The sequence below is a fragment of the Sus scrofa genome, chromosome 7 (assembly GCF_000003025.6).
Source record: "Sus scrofa isolate TJ Tabasco breed Duroc chromosome 7, Sscrofa11.1, whole genome shotgun sequence".
Classification (NCBI taxonomy): domain Eukaryota; kingdom Metazoa; phylum Chordata; class Mammalia; order Artiodactyla; family Suidae; genus Sus; species Sus scrofa.
The window spans coordinates 92,746,779-92,770,431 of record NC_010449.5 but is presented as its reverse complement, the minus strand read 5'-3'; the positions used below and the strand labels follow the sequence as shown (position 1 = coordinate 92,770,431).

General features: G+C 41.1%; 1 protein-coding gene across 3 annotated transcripts in view; it reads left to right on the top strand.

Moving 5' to 3' along the window:
* DCAF5 (DDB1 and CUL4 associated factor 5) overlaps positions 1-23,653 on the top strand; it is a 95,754-nt gene that overhangs the window by 42,866 nt on the left and 29,235 nt on the right. For all 3 annotated transcript variants that reach the window (XM_021099398.1, XM_021099401.1, XM_021099399.1), the window contains exon 6: positions 10,814-11,027. In XM_021099398.1, coding sequence (XP_020955057.1) covers positions 10,814-11,027 — 214 coding nt within the window. The remainder of the gene's footprint in view (positions 1-10,813; positions 11,028-23,653) is intronic.

Here is a 23,653-nt window from a genome sequence, read left to right as displayed (position 1 = left end):
CAGACACCCTTGGTGATTTTGCAGCTTATCCTGAAAGGTGGAAATTGTGATTACTCAGAAGTTTGTGTTGAATTTGCTGCTGTGTTCATTTGGACCCAGGGTCTTTGGGCTTTAGGCCAGAGATTCCCTGTGTCCATTCCTTCTCAACAAGCACAAATATGCCTTTTTATAGCAAGAGACAGCTTCAGATCAGAGCATTTGGGGAATATCTGGTGAATGGGTGGGAGTTCTGGAGGCATGTCCCAGTTTATATTTCCCTTTAATACTCCCCAACTCTTGTTATTCAGGAGGTGGTGATATTATTCAGAAGTCCCTATATCAAGTAAGCTTTCTCATTTTAAAATCAAATCTGAACTTTTTTCTTTTAAAAAAATTTCTATATTAAAAACAATTCACATACATATAAATAAGTAGAATAGTAAAATAAACTCCATTATACCTAGCACACAGCTTCAATAATTAACCTATGGGAGTTCCTGTTATGGCTCAGCAAGTTAAGAACCCAACTTAGCGTCTGTGAGGATGCATGTTCTATCCCTGGCTTCACTCAGTGGGTTAAGGATCTGGCTTTGCCGCAAGGTGCGGCATAGATTGCAGATGCAGTTCAGATCCAGTGTTGCCATGGCTATGGTGTAGACCTGCACTGCAGCTCTGATTTTGACCCCTAGCCTGAGAACCTCCATATGCCATGGTTGTGGCCCTAAAAAGACCAAAAAAAAAAAAAAAAAAAAGAAGAAGAAAGAAGGTCTTTAAATTTCCCACTCTCATACTTTTCTCAGAGCTATCTTCTGTGGTCTCAATTAAAGAAGGAATGTATTTGAGGAGAAGGAATGTGTGTTTGAGAAGGAATGTGACATTTTAAGATAATGTGTTTTCTTCTGATTACAGAAGTTCATTGTAGAAAAATTTGGAAAATAAAATGAAAGGTATAAAAAAATTACCTAAATCCTGTAGTCTAATTAATATATCTTCTTGTTGGTTTCAGTATATCCATCAGTCTAAATTTTTTTTATTGATTTTAATTTTTTTCATTATAGCTGGTTTGCAGTGTTCTGTCAATATTCTACTGTACAGCAAAGTGACCCTATCACACATACATATATACGTTCTTTTTCTCACGTTATCCTCCATCATGCTCCATCATACAGTTCCCAGAGCTATAATTTTTTAGATTATAATTGGATAGGGCATGTGTTCAAAGCCTGTAGAATTCACTGTCCACCTTCTGAAATGTGATGGGTGAATTTTGTTTTTAGCTTGTTACTGACTTCCTAAATTAAACTATTAATTTTCCTTTTGAAATTTTATTCTATACATATCAGAAACTTGCTTTAAAGTACAAGGTATAATTAAGATAGCCATTTACCTGTTAAACTCTTCCATCTAGTTGGCTGCCTATTTGCAGATAGATAAATTCATCTCAAATTCAACCATATGAAAGATGTGTGGTGGTATTAGTGAAGAGGGGGAGTCCTGCGTTGTCACTGGCAAATCATTTTACTTTCTGGGCCACAGGGCTTTGCCTCCGAAAGAAAACTTTGACTCAGATGATCTCCAAACCTCCCTGTTTTTCTTATTTTATGCTGCTCTGCTCTTGCCTCTCAAGATGAGGTTTCCTGGGCAGACAAATGTCAGGTGAACCTTGGTGGAGTCTGTTGTTTTGTTTTGTTTTGTTTTGTTTTAATGTTCTCAGGGTTTTTCAGATTGCTACTCATGATCCATTAGATCATGCAGCAGCTATTTATTGAATGCCTATGATGTGTCTGGCGCTGTTTAAGTACTTGGTATACACAAAAAAAGATATAAAGGTAATAGTCTAGTGGGAAAGGACAAATAAGAAACAAAACAAATAGGTAAAAATATATGGTATGTTAGATGGTGATTCATGTAGTAGAGAAAAATAAGCAGGCAAGGGAGATGGAGAGTTGGGGAAGTTGTGTTTTTGCATAGGGTATCAGGAGAGGCTAATTGAAGATACCTGAATAAAGAGGTAAGTAAATGAACCATGCTCATATCTGGGGAGGATGTGCAAGTGCAAATGCCCTGAAGTGGAAGTGTGAGTGGCATGTTCTAAGGACATGAGGAGGCCTGGCTGTGTGGCTGAGGTAGAGTAAGGGAAGACGAGTGCTAGGCGGTTGAGTCAAAGACGTAAGGGATGGTGGTGGGGAGTGTTAACCAGGGCCTTGTTGGCATTATCAGGAATTTGAGTTTTAATCTGATTGAAATGGGAAAACACTGGATGATTTTCAGCGAAGGAATGATGTGATCTGACTCATAGTTTGGCACTTCTGGCTGTTTTGTTCAGGATTAACTGAAACATGGGCCAAGAATGGAAATAAGGAGATAAGGTAGGAAGCTCTTTCAGTAATCTACTGGGCCATGAAATTAATTTAAATGGTCACAAGTATTGATTAGATAAAAAAAATGGAAAGTTTGCATTGCACATAGTGGGCACTAAGTTGTTTAGCGAAGGTTCCCCCCCCCCCGCCCCCCGCCTGTCTTCTTATTGCCACCCCTATGGCATTTGAAAGTTCCCAGGCTAGGGATCGAATCAGAGCTACAGCTGCCAGCCTACACCACAGCCACAGCAACACCAGATCCCAGCCTCCTCTGTAGCCTTCACCACAGCTCATGGCAATGCCCAAATCCTTGACCCACTGAGGGAGGCCAGGGATTGAACCTTCATCCTCATGGATACTAGACAGGTTCATTACTGCTGAGCCACAGCAGGAACTCCACGTTTAATGAATTTTTGCCGAGTAAATATTAGTGTACTAGAATGCAGTATAAAATGTACTTATTACATGAGTTCCACGGTGGCTCAGTGGTTAAGGATTGGCATTGTCACAGCTGTGGTGCGAGTTTGATCCCTGGCCTGGGATTTTCCACATGCCATGGGTGTGGCCCCCAAAAAGTACTTATTACAAAGGGTTACTATTACAAAAAAGTTTGAAAGCCATTATCCTAAAACATTTATAATATTGCCAACTAGAGGTAACTGGTTTTTGGATACATTCTTGGTAAGTGGCTCCTGTATGAAACCGGCTATCTTCCTGTAATCAAGTCTCATCAGTCAGCACTTTGGCCTTCTCTCCCCTTTACTTTCATCCCTTCTCTTGTTTTCAACTGTTGGCATAAGTGTTCTTGCAGAAGGTACAAAATTGTAATTTTTGTTTTCAGATCCTCTTCTGTTTAGGATTTTTTTTTTCTGGACTTTACCTCCTTCCCCTTTAACATTCCTCCAGCTTTGTGGCCTTGTACCCTAACAGTAAGCACGTCCACCCAGTTTCTTCTTCTGCCATCAGGAGCTGCCTGTTTACCTGCCTGTATCCCTACCCACTCCTTCTGCACTGTTACTGTTGTAGCAACTGCCTTCTCAATCTCCTGCCTTCCCCTTTCCTTTTTCTTCCTCCTGCCAACTGCTATTCATTAAACTCTCCCTCTCCAGTTTTATACACTGTGGTGTCAGGGCTGATACTGTGTAACATCTATCAGAAGGTAGGGCCAAGAATAGTTTAAGATGAAGATTAAATGGCTATGAAACCCCTCTCTATTTTCCACAGCTTGGAGTGAAGGGGGTTTTGAATAAGCCAGGTTATCTGGTGAACTGAGATGAATAAATGCTAAGTCACTAATTCTATAGAAAAGGCATGAGTATATACTAGAATAAATATGTTATCTCAATTCATTTTGAGATCTTCATTGGTTATATGTGGCTTTTGGGATCCTCTGAACCAAACGCAAAAACTTGGGCTCTAAATTACTTCTTTTCTGGGCATGTCCTTGTTCTGGAACATGCTTAAAAGCACTACAATGTCTACCATCTCTATTTGCTTCATGGAGGGACTAGATATGCCATTTGATTACCTAAAAGTCTTTTTATCAGAAATTTAGTCCAGCCCTTCTGCCAATCTCAGTCAAACAAATTTTTAGATGTTAAAAAAAATGTGTGTGTGAGGGGGGTAGTTCTCATTGCGGCTCAGTGGGTTAAGAATCTGACTAGTATCCATGAGATTTAGGTTTGACCCCTGGCCTTGCTCAGTGGGTCAGGGATCCAGTGTTGCCATGAGCTGTGGCATTGCTCAGTGGGTTAAGAATCTGTCATTGCTGAAAGCTGCAGAGTAGATTGAAGATGCTGCTTGGATCCCGCATTGCTGTGGCTGTGGTGTAGGCCAGCAGCACAGCTCCCTATTTGATCCCTAGCCCAGGAACTTGCATATGCCACAGGTGCAGCCCTAAAAAGAAAAAAAGATTCTCGGTATTCAGAAAGGAAAAGAAATTTTACTGTGGACACTGAATCTGTATCTATATTTCAAGCCAGAGAGGCTTGGCAGTTGGATTATATTCTGAGAGAAATATGAGTTTGTTCAGTCATAAATGACAGTTTGTCTTTCTCAGGCTTGTTGTCTAATAGTTCTCTAGAGAAGTTTCAGTCTTAGAACTGAGAACTGTATTAGAAAAAACAGAAGAGAAAGACAAAGTTCTTCCACTTGGAACTCACCTAAAAGAAACGATTAAGGAAGATGTGGCACACACACACACACACACACACACACACACACACACACACACACACACACACACAGTGGAATACTACTCAGCTGTAAAAAAGAATGAAATAATGTCATTTGCAGCAACATGGGTGCAACTAGAGATTATCATACTAAGCGAAGTAAGTCAGAAAGAGAAGACAAATACATGATATCACTTATACATGGATTCTAAAATACAACACAAATGGAACTTATTAACAAAACAGGAACATACTCACAGCCATAGGAGGTAAGCTTATGGTTACCAAAGGGGAAAGAGAGTAGAGGAGGGATAAGTTAGGAGTTTGGGGTTAACAGATACAAACTGCTGTATATAAAACAGACGAACAACAAGGTCTTACTGTATATCATAGGGAACTCTATTCAATATCCTGTAATAAAACATCATGGGGAAGAATATGAAAAAGAATATATGTGTGCGTGTATGTGTGTGTACATAATTGGATCATTTTGCTGCACACCAGAAACTAACACAACATTGTAAACTATGCTTCAGTTAAAAAAAAAAAGAGGAGTTCCCATCGTGGCTCAGTCGTTAATGAGTCTGTCTAGTATCCATGAGGATGCAGGTTCGATCCCTGGCCTTGCTCAGTGGGTTAAGGATCCAGCATTGCCGTGAGCTGTGGTGTAGGTTATAGACACGGCTCAGATCCCATGTTACTGTGATTGTGGTGTAGGCTGGTGGCTAAGGCTCCATTTGGACCCCTAGCCTGGGAACCTCCATATGCCACAGGTTCAGCCCTAAAAAGACGAAAAGAAAAAAGTTATGGGATCACCAAGATCTTGAAAACACTTGAACAGAACAATGTAGGCTGTGACCTTTTGAACTTTGATCACTTTATTTTTTATTTTTTATGTTTTTTAGGGCTGCTCCCATAGGTTAGGAATCCTAACTTTAACATAGAAACTCTGAGGAAATTCATGCCAGTGGGCTTTGGAAAATCTTGTTGGCACCATCATGAATTACTTAATCATGGATTTATAGAAATCTAAGTTCATGGAGCCAGATCTTAGAACACTTATCAATGCTCTGTCTTGTATTGGACATGGTACTCGCTGTCACTTTTTCTGGAAACAGTCTCAGGTTGTTTCTCTTCTGTTCCAAGACTTTGGCCTTGACCAGAGATTTTTTTGTGTGTGTTCTTTTTATTTTGCCAGGCCGATAAAGAAGTCCAGTTGAGTATTTTTGAGGGGCCAAAAAAACCAGGGGAACACACTAGTGAGGAATATTTTCCTGATGTTTTGAGGTTCTCTTTTGCACACTGGCCCTTGGGTCATCTCCTACCCCATTCTTGTTGCATTTTGTGACAAATCATTGGTTGAAGGTGGGTTGGGAATAGAGTTATTTCTTTTATTTTTCTTGTAGGGATATTTTGATTTGCATTTGCTTTGCCTTGTTGCTAGTCCTTTAAAGAAACTTGTTCATCTCATTTGAGTGTGTTACATTACGGTGGCCATTTCTCTAGAGGAATGGAGATGGTGGCACCTCCACTATTAAGATCAGAATCCAGGAAAGCAAGTCAAGGTTCAGGCATTCCTGTGTACAGGTATCGTTAGTTCTTCAAGAGGAAATAAGAAACTTCTCCTTCAGGGAATATGTTAAAGACAAGAAAAAAGACATTTCAGGCATTATTGGTAGAGTGGAACTCTGATCCTTTTTTTATTTACCCCAATTTTTGTCCCCCTTCTAAGCCTTCTCTTCCTGATAAAATAGATCATTCCTCCTTTTTTTTTTTTTTTTTTGTCTTTTCTAGGGCCGCACTCCTGGCATATGGAGGTTCCCAGGCTAGGGGTCTAATCAGAGCTGTAGCCGCCGCCGGCCTACACCACAGCCATGGCAACGCCAGATCCGAGCCTCCTCTGTGACCTACACCATAGCTCACGGCAATGCTGGATCCTTAACCCACTGAGCCGAGGCCAGGGATCGATCCTGCAACCTCAGGGTTCCTGGTCGGATTAGTTAACCACTGAGCCATGACGGGAACTCCAACTAAATCATTCTTATCTCCTCATAGGAGGAACCAGCTGCAGAACCCTGCTGAGAAATTAGTTAACTCACTCTCTGAATTTCAGGTTCACTCTATCCCTCTGAAAGGATTTTGGCACCCAAACGTGAATTTTTCAGTTTTAATAGCTGCTGCTACAGTTTTAGTAGCTGTACCTTAAATACTCTAGGAGCAAGATTCCTATGTACCTACCTATGTCTCTGTGTGAGAGATAGGTGATCCCTGCCCGGAAGCATGGGCAAGAGAAAAGTTAGTGACTCTCCTGGAGCTCATAAACACCCTGTAGAGTTGCCAGATTGCAGACATAGTTAGAAGCTTGGGTGGGAATGGGATGGACTCGGATGCCAGCCTCCTGCAGGCCTGACCAGAATCTGCAGAGGAAGTTCCTTTTAACAGATGGAAAGGGCGTTTGCCAGGGGCCTGAGCTTTCCTGTCAGGGATGCCTGAGCTGATGCAAACCCCTGCTGCTGTGGCTGGTGGGGCTGGCCAAGTTTCTTTTTGTTGAGTCTTGTTTCCACCCCCACCTCCTTTTCAGTCCTACAGATGCTGGTTTGTTTGCACACTCCATGCTGATCTTGAATTGAAAGACTCTCATTGTTTTTGAGCTCAGTGTTTAGATAACACCACATGTCTGTGCAACTAGGACACCCTGTCAGGGAAGTGCCTGACCTCTGACAGCCCCATCATTCATTCTCTGTATGTGAGGGAGTGTTTAGGACATTGCTCTGCAGGGATTATTACTTGGGGCCTGCAGAGGTACCAGGCTTCTCCTTGATATTTGGAGTTCTAGGGACCATTTTCTAGGTCACTTTTCTCTTTCCTTATATTCCAGTCATAAGGATTAAACAGTCCAAGGCTGTTTCCATATATAGCTGCGGTACTAGAGCTTTCTTCTCTCTGGTAAGAAAACTGCTTTGGAGGCACACAGGAGTGCCTGGCTAGTGGTGGTGCAGACTCTTTTGACCAGGCCAGGTTGGCAGCTTCTTTTGTGCTGTAGTCCAGGAGCTCTCTGTTCCCATGGAATATGGCCTTTCTTTCTTTAAAAAAAAAAAAAAAAAAAAAAAAATAGTAATAATCTCTTTATTTTGTATAACATTTTGCCAGTTGAAAAGGTTTATACCACATGCCATTTCAGCATATCTTTTTTTTTTTTTTTTTTTTTTTTTTTGGTCTTTTTGCCTTTTCTTGACCCACTCCTGTGGCATATGGAGGTTCCCAGGCTAGGGGTCGAATCAGAGCTATAGCCACCGGCCTACGCTAGAGCCACAGCAACGTGGGATCCGAGCAGCATCTGCCACCCACACCACAGCTCACAGTAACGCCGGATTCTTAACCCACTGAACAAGGCCAGGAAGAGAACCTGCAACCTCATGGTTCCTAGTCGGATTAGTTAACCACTGCGCCACAACGGGAACTCCTCCATTTCAGTATATCTGTATAATGTAAAATAATTATAAAATGAATTTAATTTTATAAAAATACATTATTAAAGTCTTCAGAATCAGAATTAATATCTGAGTTTCAGAGAAAAGATGACTTTTTTTTTTTTTTTTTTGGTCTTTTTAGGGCCACACCAGTGGCATATAGAAGTTCCCAGGCTAGGGGGTCAAATCAGAGCTGGAGCTGCCAGCCTACACCACAGCCACAGCAATGTAGGATCCTAGCCATGTCTACGACCTATACCTCAGCTCACGGCAACGCTGGATATCTTTAACTCACTGAGTGAGGCCAAGGATCGAACCTGCATCCTCATGGATACTAGTCGGATTCGTTACTGATGAGCCATAATGGGAACTCCCAATTTTATTTATTTATTTATTTATTTTTATGGCGCACCTGCAGCATATGGAAGTTTGCAGACTAGGGATTGAATCTGAGCTGCAGATGTGAACCTATACCACAGCTACAAAAACACTGGATCCGAGTTGCATCTGCGACCTACATTGCAGCTGCAGCAATGCGGGATTCTTAACCTACTGAGCGAGGCCAGGGGTTAAACTCACATCCTCATGGACACTATGTCTGGTTCTTAACCAAGCCACAACAGCATATTGAAAAAACCCTGAAATTGTGGATTCAATTATGTCAAATGGTCAAATATGCTAAAACTAGTAACAGGAATAATTTCTATAAATCCTGTAGACACCAGTATAATTGCAAATTACTTTTTTTTTTTTTTGGTCTTTTGTGTTTTTTTCTAGGGCCACACCTGCGGCATATGGAGGTTCCCAGGCGAGGGGTTGAATCGGAACTGTAGCCACCGGCCTACGCCAGAGCCACAGCAACACAGGATCCGAGCCGCGTCTGCAACCTACACCACAGCTCATGGCAACACCGGATCCTTAACCCACTGAGCAAGGCCAGGGATCGAACCCGTAACCTCATGGTTCCTAGTTGGATTCGTTAACCATTGAGCCACGACGAGAACTCCAATTGCAAATTACTTTTAATTCACTTTTTTTCACATTTATAAATCTTTTTTTTTCTTTTTTGCTTGTTTGTAGGTTTGTTTTTTAGTTTTATTTAGTTCAGTTTAGTTGTGCTTTCAAGGTATATCTTTTCTTGCCCCTTTAATCTTCTTCATCACTCTCTTGCCAGAAAAGAAACCAAAGAAAATGTATTATTTTCATTCAATATTCAATCTCTTCTCATAGCATACAACTATTTCACTTGGTAAATGCTATTAAAACTTCTTCCTTAAAAATGTTTGAAATCTGCCAGACTCTAACTTAGTTGTCTTGAGGCCCTTTCCAGCTCTGATTCTCTAAATTTGGAAACTTTTTTTTTTCTTAAACTACTAGAGTCTCTTTCCATGACCCCAGTGACTTATGTGGCAGAGTGAGTTAGTAGCTCTGATGTGGCCCTCATTTCTGTAGCATCTCCAGTGCTGCTTAATCTCACTTTCTTCCTACCAGTAATTCAGTGCTCTAAGAATTAAAGAAAGAAAAGTTAGTTATGACATGGACAGTAAACAGTCATCCCTCCATTATAAAACAGTGTCCATGTAATCAAGGAGACTGACTATGACAAAGATAAGACACACACCTTTTGTTAACCTAGTACTGTATAATTTTTTTTAGTACTGTATAATTTTTAATGTTCACAGCCATTCTAGTTAATTGTAAAATTGAAGTATCTTCTGAGTCATCAAAATAAGTTATTTGGAACCATACTGTGTGACTTTTTTTTTTTTTTTTTTTTTTTTTTTTGGTCTTTTTGTCTTTTTAGGGCCGTGGCATATGGAGCTTCCCAGGCTAGAGCTCCAATTGGAGCTCTAGCCGCTGGCCTACTCCAGGGCCACTGCAACTTGGGATCCAAGCCGCTTCTGCGACCTACACCACAGCTCATGACAATGCCAGATCCTTAACCCACTGAGCGAGGCCAGGGATCAAACCTGTGTCCTCATGGATGCTAGTTCTATTTGGTAACCGCTGAGCATGATGGGAACTCCACTGTGTGACTTTTTAGAAATGTTATGAACTACAGAAGAATATTGGGTAAACCAGAACATACCACTCCCTAGTGAAGCTGGATAAATGGAATTATATATGTTAGCCAAAGTATATTTTAAAGCTAAATATAAATTTGTTTGGCGTTGTAAAGGAAAACAAGTCAAATTGCTTTTCTAATTGTTGTAACTGCTTGCTCTGTATTTAATTTAAATTTTTTCTTTAATATTTATTCTTGAGTCATGCCATATGGAATATAAAAATTCTCTGTGAACAGATTGAAAATTCAAAAATAAATGCTTAAGCAATAAAGTGGTTATTATTTTTAAAAATCCATAATAAACTAAAGTATCTGTCTTTCTTGCTGATAGTTCTTGTATTTCTAATTTAAAGAATAAATATATTCCTTACATATCATCATGATTAGCCAGTTAGAGTGGATACCACTGACTTTACAGGGTCTTGATGAGTATCTGTTTGATTATGCAGCTCAGGTAAATGAAAGAGCTGACCATTTTTATATGTCTCTTTCAAGATGCTTGTATTATTCTTTTCCTATAAATGTACTGGTAACAGTGTTTGGAGATGGAAGACAAGAACTTCCAGTTTAAATAATTTTTAACATAATCATGGCGTCATCTCTTTCCTCTTTATTACCTTCTAGCTCAGTGCATAGAAATGCCTTCATGCCAAAATTCGGACATGCAAGTCTGATAGAGGTCCTGGGTATGAAATGCAATGGTTTGACTTGCAGACTCTTGTCCAGCCTGCCTCATGCTTGATTCCTGTGCTTCCTGCCTTCCAGTTCTCTCCTGCGCTACGGTGGCAACCTATCCCTCCAAAGTGCCATGAGTGTGCGATTCAACAGCAATGGGACCCAGCTCCTGGCCCTGAGGCGTCGCCTGCCCCCTGTGCTCTATGACATCCACTCCCGCCTGCCTGTCTTCCAGTTTGACAATCAGGGTTACTTCAACTCTTGTACCATGAAAAGCTGCTGTTTTGCAGGAGATCGTGACCAGGTAAGTGCCTTCTGCCTCCTGCATTCCAGACTCCTGCTTTCCTCTCAGATTGTTCTTTCTGTACTGGTCTTTACTTCTCTTTATCCACTCAGGTAAAAACAATTGAGGGGAAACAGTAAGTGTCTGGAGATGTTCTGGCTTAATAGTTTTTTCATCAGAGCTGATTTTGAATAATATGAAGCACACACCATAAACCACAATATGGTTCTGAGCAACCTAGCTCTGCCAAGTTTGTGAATCAGATTTCAAGATTCTAAGATTATATTTCATTTCAAAAGAAGGAGGAAGTCCATGGTAACTTAGCCTGCCAGAGAAAGAGAGTTTTTTTAATCAATAAAACACAATGATGAATGAAACATCCCAAGTACCATCCAAAAGACATATCCTGAGTAGCCCCTTTGGATGGCATCTTTTTCTTGGATCAAATGGGCTGAGCAACTTTGTTTGAGAGGAAGCCAGATGCTGACTCTTTTCCTTTTTATTGCCAGCATCAAAACTGAGAAGGAGAACCCAAGCTGTGCATTACCAGCCTTTCCACAGTCTTACTGGGAATTGAGATACTGATGTTGACCTAAGCTGCCAGTTTAAAAACATATTTGGCATTCTTGCACCTTCTGTCTTGGGTATAGAAGTTCTGAAGTGGGTGTCGGTGAGTGGACCAGTTGGATTGGTCTCAGTAATCAAGCTGAGTAAAGACAAATATAAAAAAGATTGATCAAATAAACTAATAGATTTTTTTTTTCTTCTCAGCCATAACCAATCATATTGCTGTTTCACATCTGAATTGGGAAAGGAGAAACTTTAGTCTCTTGCTAACTCTTAGTGTTCTCTTTGAATCCATCAACTGTGTCAAATTTTGACCTATAATTCTCACATGCTGTATTCTATTTCTTTGAAGTTATTTGTGGTCAAGAGGCATAAAAGAAACAGTTATTTGAGAACCTATGAAGACCCTGCTTTTTGAAGGCAGTAGCTAGGATTTTTCTCCCTAGCTGAGGTTGCTAGAGGCTCTCCAACATCATAGCTTAAAGATTAGCATATGTAGTAGGAGCACAATAAATACTTAATTTGAGTTTCACCTTAAAAAAGCTGAGAAAAGGAGTTCCCGTCGTGGCGCAGTGGTTGGTGAATCCAACTGGGAACCATGAGGTTGCGGGTTCGGTCCCTGCCCTTGCTCAGTGGGTTAACGATCCCGCGTTGCTGTGGCTCTGGCGTAGGCCGGTGGCTACAGCTCCGATTCAACCCCTAGCCTGGGAACCTCCATATGCCGCGGGAGCGGCCCAAGAAATAGCAACAATAACAACAACAACAACAAAAAGACAAAAAAGACAAAAAAAAAAAAAAAAAGCTGAGAATGGGAGTTCCCATTGTGGTGCAGGGGAAACACTGACTAGGAACCATGAGGTTGCGGATTCGATCCCCAGCTTTGCTCAGTGGGTTAAGGATATGGCACTGCCGTGAGCTGTGGTGTAGATAGCAGACGCGGCTCGAATCTGGCATTGCTGTGGCTGTGGTATAGGCTGGCAGCTGTAGCTCAGATTGGACTCCTAGCCTGGAAACCTCCATATGCTGCGGATGTAGCCCTAAAAAGCAAAAAAAGGGAGTTCCCACTGTGGCTCAGCAGAAACGAATATGACTAGCATCCATGAGGACGAAGGTTCAATCCCTGGCCTCGCTCAGTGGGTTAAAGATCTGGTGTTGCCATCAGCTGTGGTGTAGGTTGCAGATGCGGCTGGCGGCTACAGCTCTGATTTGACCCCTAGCCTGGGAACTTCCATATGCCATGGGTGCAGCTCTAAAAAGACAAAAAGAAAAAAAGCTGAGAATATCTTTTAAGCTGTCCAGGCTGGGGATTTCTCCTTTTGAAAATAGAGAATACATATCCAAATTGAGAATTTATGTTCAATTCAGAGGCCTAGGGCCTACTTAGTTGAGATCTACACTTAACACCACTAGGTGGCCTCAGTTATATAAGTGATAACTCCTTGGAGAGGCCACAGTGATTGAATAACTTAGTTTTTATAGGTGATTTGTTTCTTGCTTGGAAAGAAGCAGTTTCTAGGGATGATCTGACTCACAATAGAAGAGATAATTTTCTGTTCTGTAGAATGGTTGATTTAGTTTCATTTAGCTGTGGAAATGATAACCAAGCCCCTCCCTTTCTCTCTTACCTATCTTCCTTGTTTTTATTGATTTTCCATCTTCCGTCAACCTGTTATGTGTGTGATTTTTATTTCCTTGAACAATAAAGATTTGGCACTAAATGTAATAGTTTATTAGGTTTTATTACCAGAAACACAGGACCTGAGGAAAAGGAGAAAGAAGTGAAGGAGAATATATGTTATGTTTTCTTTTTTACTAGCAGCGAGAGCCTGTCTGCATGGGACTTTTAAAAGACCTAGAACAAAGTCCAGTATGTAAAAGGACCCAGACCATGATTTTCAACCTTGACACTGTCGACATCTTGGTCAGATATTCCTTTGTTGTGTGGGCTTGTCCTGTGTGCTCTAGGAGGGTTAGTAGCATCCCTGGCCTCTCCCCACTAGAGGCCTGTATTATCTCCCTCAGTCATCCCCCAAACAGCCAAGAGTGTCTCCAGACACTGCCAAAGGTCCCCTGGCAGGGAATTGCCCCTGGTTGAGAACTTTTGACCTAGGTTACAGTCACCCACCTACATGGGGATAGGTACAGGTATTGCCATAGGCGGAGCCACACAAAGTGTTTTGTGGTGGTCCTGGTTGTGTACATTGATATCATGTGGTGGTTTCTGCCTTTAGGCTGTATACAATGATAGAGACATTGAAGGGCTTTTGATTTTCTCTGTTCAGATTTGACTGTTGTTTATGACTCTTGTCCTGTGGGAAGAATTTATGGGTAACATACCCCCTCTGACAAACTAGACTGCTTTTTTTTTTTTTTGGTCTTTTTGCCTTTTCTAGGGCCCCTCCCGCAGCATGTGGAGGTTCCTAGCCTAGGGGTCCAATCAGAGCTGTAGCCGCCGGCCTACGCCAGAGCCACAGCAACGCCGGATCCGAGCTGCGTCTGCAACCTACACCACAGCTCATGGCAATGTCAGATCCTTAACCCACTGAGCAAAGCCAGGGATCGAACCCGCAACCTCATAGTTCCTAGTTGGATTCGTTAACCACCAGGCCATGATGGGAATTCCCAAACTAGACTGCTTTTTGTTTGGGGTGAGTGGTTTACCATGGAGAGAGGAGGATGCAAAGTCATTGAGTCTAACTTGGAAAATCTGTTGCAGAGTTAAAGTCCTTAAAGTCTGTTTATATTCCCCTTAGAGATTATCAGAAGTATATAACCTAGGGAAAAGGAACTATAAGGATTTATGCTTAGCTGTTATCTTCACTCCTTGGGGACTAAGAAATGTAGCTAATTCATTGTTGTTTTGTCTCCAACACCTGGCACACTGAGAGGATGATAAATATTTGTTGAAGTGAATCTTGAGTATTTTGGTCACTGTGGTTTTTAGCTTTCCAGGCCCAAGGCATGTCTAACTGTAAGTCAGGAGTGTTAAGTACCATTTTTCCTGCTCAACTCTCGGGAGCTTTAGGAGGATGAATTAAATAATGGGTTTTCAGTGAAACTAATCTACTGAGCTTATCCTTTTTAAGTGTGACACAGGAGGCCAAACTTACTGTCTCATTCCTGAACATGTCTCCCAGGTGATTTATGAACTCTGACTTTCCACACTCAGGGCTAAAGTAGCAGCTGCTACGATTACAGTATGATCTACAAAACTGAACTGATGTGTATATTCTTTGACTGGTTCAGACAGGATCTTTCTATCTGCTTTCAAATTCCAAAGCCTACCCTTTCCTTATATTGGTCTTTATATTTGAGCTTATTCTTGTATACTTTGAGAATGCCCACAGCTTGGGGCTCTGTGCTCTGGAACTCTTCATTTAGTCATAGGCTGGGTAAGTAACCTTTGTAGAGAAGAATCTGAGAATTTCCATAATAGGAATGAACACGGTCAAGAAAGGCAGTAAGTGACTTACCTATCTGAGACGGTCTTCTGGCTTGTAATTTCAGTAAGATTACTCAGTCCACATAAATCAAACCAGATATTATGCCAGAGAGCCTATACTTCTTATCAGATTATCCTAGGTTCACTAGGTAATTCATTAGCTCCCCAAATACAACTACAATTTCAAGAACTTGGGCTTGGGATAAAGTATAAAACCAGCTGAACCTACTTCGTGACTTCCCCATGCTCACTGCCACTATTGAAAATCAATTCTAACTATAGAGTTATTAGAGATTCTTTTGTGCAGTCCTTCCTTTTACAGATGAGAAAACAGGCTTAGAGAGGTTAGGTACACAGTTAAGACAAATACAGATTTGTAGCTGAGTGGGACTATAATACAGAGTTTTGAGCTTTCAGTAGAGACTCCTTTAATTCTACAAGAGGTCACAACCTAATGCCAACAGAAGCAAGGCAAGCAGAGAAATGGGTGTTTTGTGCTAGAAGTAAAAAGTAGGGAGTAGTGGGGCCTGTGGCCAGCTGGAGCGGCCACCCCATTCTAAATCCAAATCAATGCCATAAAGTAAAGCTTTGACTCAGCTTCAGCCCACTGTTGCCAAGAAGGCCTTTGGGTTTTTTCAAGGGAAGCCAGAGATAAAGATTTTTTTTTTAATGTGAAGTTTCCTGATTTTAAATATTACAGCAAATTCATACTTCATAGTATGGATCAAAGAAACCTATGTACCACAACACCTATTCTGTTCTAGCACCACCAGATTCAAACCTCTGTGCTTCATCAGGATGTTTTTTTGTCATGTTTAATTTCTTGGTCTTTCACCAACTCATAGGTGAATGGAGACCTGTTCTTTTTTCCTGTTTTCTACTGAACCTTTCCTGAGTTCCTGCTCTTACCCTCCATCCCTGCCCCCAGTCTTATAAAATAAGAAAGCAGATAATTACTGAGCATCTACAGTGTGCCTGATGCTGTGGTAGACACATTCATATGACTGCCAGGCAGACCCTCTTTGAGATTTTCATTCAAAGCCCTGTATAGTCTCTTGTCTTCCCTACTTTTGGCTAAAAATACATGGTTTGCTTATTGCGCCATGACGGGAACTCCCATATTTGGATTTTTTGTTTGCTTTTCGTTTTCTCCCTGAAGCCTGACTGGATGCATTCTATCTCCCAAGCTTCATACTCAGCTCTCTACTCAGTGAGCCAATCTCTTCACAGGGTTAAAAGGGAAGGCCAGTTTTCCACCTGCTAGCTTTTCTGGCACACATTTGTAAGACAGCACCCGGCTTTTGTTCCCTTTCTTTCACAATTCCTTAAATGGCTCTTGCCCTAGATTGTGAGAGTCCAGCAGAGCAGCAGCTCAGGCTTCTGGGAAGTAAGTCTTTCAGGCTAATGGGTATGTGTATGGCCTGGAAATGGTCAGGTGGTAATTTTTAAATCTTCTCTTGCTTTAGTCTCATCTAATACCTGGCTTAGTAATCCCTGTATCTTGCTGAAACTGGGGTGGGGAAGGAAGGAGAAAGTATAATAAAGTTTTCTTGAAAGGATTGATCCCTGGAGTGTCTGAACATTGGGGTCACTTATACATGCCTTTCTTTTGAACTTGATAGATGGCAAGGCCCCTAACGTCATGATCATTAAGTCATAGTATCTCATCCCGTGGAGAAAAGAGCTGACTTCTTCCCTGGGAATGCAACAGAATGGCTTGAATACATGGCCTGGCCTCAGACATTACATCACCACTCAACCTTTCTGTGTTGACATTATACGAATATAACAGAGGTGCAGGAATTTGCTGGGAAGTGTGCTCCAGGCCAGTGAGGCACCCTAGAAAGTTATAACTTTGCTTTAAAAAAAAAAAAAAAAAGCAAAAACTCCATGCAGCCCTGATTAAACTCTTGGGAGCCTAGCGTGCCATATGTTCCCCTTCAGCTTAAGTAAAGGCCTACTTTTAATAGAGGGAGATTCAACTCTTGGGTTCCATCCTTTGACTTGCTCTGTGTCTTTAGGCTAACTTTTTCTTCTTCTCCTTGTCTGTCTTTTATATCATGTATATTTAGCCCTTTAGCTTTTAAAGCAGTTTCATATCATATTAATCTTCCTAGCAACCTTTGGGTGTAGTTGGACAGGTTTCATCCCCATGTGAAACTAAGGTCTAGAGTAGTTTGAAACAGCAGATCTAATCAGTAGCAGAACCAGAACTAGACTTACTCCCTTGTCTATGATTGTACCTACCTTTTCCTGTAGGTGTGCTGCCACTTGTGTTATAGAGATAAAGTGATGATAGTCTTTTCCACGGGCTAGTGAGGGAGAGCGGAACACAGAATGCTGTGGCAGAGGAATTCCTTGTTGTATGTATTTTTTAGGTGAATATTTTAGTAGACTTTTATAAAGCGAAGGTAGCATGAAGATAACTTGTTTATTTGTAACTCTTTGAATCCTGAACCTCTTTGAAAGTATAAAATCTTTGAATATTCATTTAAGAAAAATGTACATATGTACATAGTTTTGCATGTAATATTAAGGCATTTGTGGAATTCCTAAAAACTAGGAGTTTCAGGTATTAGCAATCCTGTGTTAAGATTTTACTCATGGATTAAACCATATTCTGGTTCATTTACTGATAAAGAACTTAGAAAGCTTAAGAGGTTTTGGAGTATATGCAGACCTGCTAGATAATGGCTGGTTTAGGAGCAGATGGAATTGATGTGATCTGGTGACATGGTGTGGCAGTTCTCCTTTAATGTATAATTCCTGACTGGGAGGCTGGGCTGCCCTAGGAAATGGTAGATACTAATGATGGGAACAGTATAACCTACCCTACCTGCCCCATTCTCCTTATAGAATTTACTTTAAGTAGCTGTACCTCTTTCTGGGGAGGTGTCTTTAAAAAAAGAGAGAAGAGGAGGAGTTCCCATGTGGTGCAGTAAGTTCAGGACCTGGCATTGACAGTGCAGTGGATCAGATTGTGCTGTGGTGCAAGTTTGATCCATGGCACAGGAACTTCCACACACTGGGGGCATAGCCACAAAAAAAGAAAAGAGAGAGAGTAAAGGGAAGTAATATTCCCTTCTGTGAAAGATTGGAGACCTTTGCTTGAATGAAGAATATAAATACTCATTTGCAGACTGAAATGAGTGATGCCATCTTTCCACTTCCTAGTCCCACATACAAAAACTAAGGCCCGTAGAGGAGATACTGGCTGCTGAAGGCCATTTGTTGATGACCACTCATCTTACCTAGACTTCCAAAAGAATTTTGCCAAAGATTGATCTTTAAGTAATCCAGACTGCTTTGTTACAAGCAGCTGTTGGAGATTTAGAGCATTTAAAATATTTTTCTTCCCTAATGATTATTTGACAATTATTGGGTGTCTTTATGGAACGTTCTTCTTTTTTTTCAGTCTCTTTTCTTTTCTTTGGAATGTTTCTTTATTAATAGATTTTTTCCTACTCAGAACTTATAAAGGGTAGTTATTTTAATAAACCAAAGAATTCCAGGAACCTAGCGAAACTGAAATGGCAAATGATTCAAAGAAGCAAAAATCATGTAACTTCACATGTAAAATAGTGTGTTGTTCTTTTTTTTTTTTTTTTTTTGGTCTTTTTGCCTTTTCTAAGGCCACCCCCAAGGCATATGGAGGTTCCCAGGCAAGGGATCTAATTGGACCTGTAGCCGCCGGCCTACACCAGAGCCACAGCAACGCCAGATCTGAGCCCTGTCTGCAACCTACACCACAGCTCACAGCAACGCCGGATCCTTAGCCCACTGAGCAAGGCCAGGGATCGAACCTGCAACCTCATCGTTCCTAGTCGGATTCGTTAACCACTGAGCCATGATAGAAACTCCGTAAAATAGTGTTAATCTTATGGGTATGCATATGCTTTTATTGGACGCCAATGAAATTCTCTTTTCTCCTACCACAAATTAAATAAATAAACCTATGGCTTTGGCCATTTCCAAAGTAAAAATTTCCTGTTTGCTTTGGATAGTATTTGTGGCAGGCACTGGTTATAAATGATATGATCAAAGTTATTTTATATACCATTGGCAAATCTTTTTCTGAGAATAGTCTTGCAGTGAGCACATCACAAAATTGTTCAATCACATTTTTTTCCCTTCTATCAAAAGTCAAGGAGAAATAAGAGCTGTGTTTGATTTAAATGTTAAATAGCAGTTCTCTGCTGTTGCTGATCAAGGCTAGAAAGCCATCTGGTTTTGCTGTCCTAGTCAATACAGTTAATTAGACAGGCATGCCATTTATTGGAGAATAATTAATCAATTACTATGGAAGGAACCTTAGAAGAAACTGTGTAAATTGATCAGCACTCAGTGAACAGTAACTAAGTGATATGTCTCTTTCTCAGTCAACGGATATTGGGAATATCAGATATGCAAACACTCACTTTACACTTACACATACTCATACATGTACTTACAGAAGTAGGGGCAGAGAGATTGAGCAGAAAGAGATTCTCTGGGAGTTCCTGTCATGGAGCAGCAGAAACAAATCCAACTAGAAATCATGAGGTTGTGGGTTCAATCCCTGGCCTCACTCAGTGGGTTAAGGATCCGGCATTGCTGTGAGATGTGGTTTAGGTCGCAGATGTGGCTCCAATCTGGCATTGCTGTGGCTGTGGTGTAGGCCAGCAGCTGTAGCTCCAATTAGACCCCTAGCCTAGGAATCTCCGTGTGCTGCGGGTGTGGCCCTGAAAAGCCAAAAAAATAAAAAATAAAAAGAGAGAGAGAGATTCTCTGTTAACAAAGAACCTAAGACATATTCTGGGGGTATATCGGGTGACCTGTTCCTCTTGCCTTCTAGAGCTTTGTCCTCGTTTTAATGTGGATTTTGAGTGGGTAGGAAAGGGGTATTCTTTTGGTTTATATTCATATTTCTAAACCCATTGAGGCTTTAGAATATAATTAGTAGGGAGTTATCTGTATTCCAAATTTGTCCCTTTTTTGGTTTGTTTAACCGTCTAGTTTTAAATAAATAGGAAAGGAGAAACCATTGCTTTGCTTGAAGGTAGCTAATAATTTTTTTCCCCAGTAACCTTCGATTTAGTATGCACTTTTGCTGTGGCAGGTCACATTTGGATCCTTCTTTGAACCGTCAAGTTATTAAAAATTTCTTGTGACTTAGGTCACTCTACAAAGATGGTCTTTATATTTAGAGGCGTGGCATTATCATGGGGTGCTCAGCTAGCAAGATGCCTTTGCACATGCAAAAAAGTCTTTCTTGAGAACATGCTCAATTTAAGAATGCTAAGAGGTAAAGAAAGGGGCTGAAGTTTTTGGAGGGGCCACTGGACATTAGAGCAGTTTGCCAGAGTATTAGTACCCCAGTCACTGTTTTCTCTAAAGGTTAATGGGTTGACAGAGGAAGTGGGGCTTCTATTGCCTAGATTATGGACTCTCTCAAACATTCTTCTCCTAGCCCGTTCTTTGCTCACATTATATATGGATAAAATCCTTTTCCTAATGGTAAGTCACATGAGGGTAGGGACATGGTCTTTTTGATCAATGCTATGCTCCTTTCCCTAGGACAATGCCCAACACATAGTAGACATTCAGCAAATGTTTGTTTAATGAATAAATGGATGAACTCATTTTTATTTCACTCTCCTACAGTCAGCAGTATCCTAGGCAGCCAACTTTTAATGTTGGAAAAGTCCCAGCAGACAATCATGAAATGCCGTAAATGAATTCCTCAGGGCAGTTTTGTGATTCCAGTGTGTGTGAACACTTAAACCATCTGACTAGACGGCAGTGGGTCCAGACCCCCTCCTTGGAAATCATCCTGAGCTGTTCCCTCGTGGTGGTTCCAAGAGGAAGAAAGGGTCAGAAGTTGACCTTATCCCTGAAAGGAAGCCTGTACATTGTATTCATTTTCTACGTATTTCTGGAGCTGTCATATTAAATCCAAGAGGCCTTAACTCTGTTGGAGTTTTTTTCCTTCTAAGGCAGTCTTCTGAGTCAGCGTTCTCTCTGGGAGTTCCCTTTTACCTTTTCATGGCTTTCCCTCATGAATAGTTGAACAAATAGGAAAACTCTAATCCTTCACAGTGAAAGAGTAAAACCTCTGATAAGCCCAGCTTCAGCTCTTTTTAAACATTGTTCGTTTAGTTGGGGGAAGGTATAAGGTGGGGAAAGGGTAACAGGAATTTTATTGTTTTATAGCCTCTCTTATTTTTTATTAAAAAATTTTTTTTTCTTTGTCTTATGTCTTTTTAGGGCTGCACCCACGGCATATGGAGGTTCCCAGGCTAGGGGTCCAATTGGAGGTGTAGCTGCCAGCCTACACCACAGCCACAACAATGCCAGATCCAAGCCGTGTCTGCGACCTATACCGCAGCTCACAGCAACGCCAGATCCTTAACTCACTGAGCAAGGCCATAGAACCCGAAACCTCATGGTTCCTAGTTGGATTCGTTTCTGCTGCACCATGACGGGAATTCCCTAAAAAAATTTTAATAGGAATTCCTGCTGCTGGTGCAATAGGTTAAGAATCCAACAATAGCGGCTTGGGTGTCTGTGGGGCATGTTTTTGTTCCCCAGCCTGGTGCAGTGCATTAAGGATCCAGTGTTGCCACAGCTGCGGCTCAGATTTAGCCCCTGACCCAAGAACTTCCATATGCTGCAGGTGCGACCACTAAAAAAAAAGAAAATTTAATAGTGTCTCATTTTAAATGTAGAGCATGAAATGACGAGATATTGAGTGATAAGTATATTTTATATATAAATTATTAGTGCCCAGTTCTTTTGTATTCTGTCTCCCCTCCCCCATTGTCTTAATTTGGGTTCATGTAGCTTATTAGGAAATATCAAAGGAGTAGAAAAGTGAGATGGGGAAAGGAAGGATTTAGCAAGCTACTACAGCTGTGGGCAATCGGGGTTTGATCCTGAGGGGAAAGGGTATGGAACACACACTTCAGTGGGACAAGGCAGCTGGGATATTGATGTGCCAACTCCCTTGAGTCATTGCTTGAGCTTGCTCCCTAGGAATGTTGTTTCCTAGAGTAGCTTGCAGCCTCCCGGGCTTTGGAGAAACCCTTAGGCAAAGACATAAAGATACTGGCAGTTGGAGGTCAGGTATATTAAGCAGTAAGGCCTGAGGGACGTGAGCTGCGTATCAAGGAGTGAGTTACCCATGCTTCCTGTTTCTGTTAAAACAGTAGACTACAGAAGGTCTATAGCTTTCTCTTTGCTCTTTTGCCTTTTCTGCCTCATCTTTATCTGGGGGTGACTCAGGGCTCAGATCTGTCTTGCCTTGACTTTTGTGAATCACCAACCACCTTGTTTCTCATAATGGTACTTGGTGATCTTTGCTTAATGGCATGGTGGTTGTGTGCCTACATGTATACTTTCTACTTGATCTAAGTTCCTTGGGGACCTAGCTTATTACCTTGTTTATCTTTGTAGGCACCAGAGTGTCTGGCACACAAGTACTTGGTTTGCGTGTGATTAATGAATTCCCCCCCCCAACTAGTAGCTAGTTTTGCCAAACTGGCTGTGAGAGAAAAGTCTTTGGATTCCTAAATTCCAGCTCCCTAACTTTAACCAAGATAGTATCCTAAAATTATGGGGAGTTACTGGACGGATTCTAAACCAGAGAATGAGAATTCATCTTTTTCTTTAAGTGTATAGTTTTTTGTTTGTTTGTTTATTTTTGTTTTTTTGCTTTTCAGGGTCACACCTGTGGCATATGGAAGTTCCCAGGCTAGGGCACGAATTGGAGCTGCAGCTGCCAGCCTACACCACAGCCACAGCAGCAGCAATGTGGGATCTGGGCCACATCTGTGACCTCTACAGCTCCCAGTGATGCCGGATCCTTAACCTACTGAGTGAACTCAGGGATCGAACCCACATCCTCATGGATACTAGTCAGGTTCGTAATCTACTGAGCCATAGTGGGAACTGCTAGTATTATAATATTAAGCACATTGACATTGTTGTGTAACCATCACTACCATCTATCTCAAAAGTTTTTCGTCTTGCAAAACTGAAACTCTTGTACCCATTAAACACTGACTCCCCTCCCTTCCCTGCCCCTAGCTCTTGGCAACCACCGTTCTACTTTCTGTCCTTGTAAATTTGACTACCCACTTAACTCTAGGAACTGCCTAAGTGGAATCATACAGTATTTGTCTGTTTATAATTTGCTTCTTTTACTTTGCATAGTGTTCAAGAGTCATCCATGTTGTAGCTTGTGTCAGAATTTCCTTCCTTTTTAAATCTGAATAACATTCCATTGTGTGTATACACTGCATTTTGTTTATACATTCGTCTACTGATGGACACTTGGGTTGCTTCCCTCTTTGGCTGTTGTGAATGATGCTGCTATGAACATTGTTTTATAAATATCTCTTAGAGACCTTGCATTCGGTTCTTTCAGATATATACCCAGAGGTGAAATTGGTGAATCATATAATGATTTTATTTTTAATCTTTCGAGGCACTAGTCTCTGATTTTTTTGATAGTGGCCATCCAAATGACTTGGAGGTAGCATCTCATTATGGTTTTAATATGTATTTCTCTAATGATTAGTGATGTTGAACATCTTTTCATGTGCTTATTGATTATTTGTATCTAGCCATTATGTATTTCCTCTTTGAAGAATGTCTG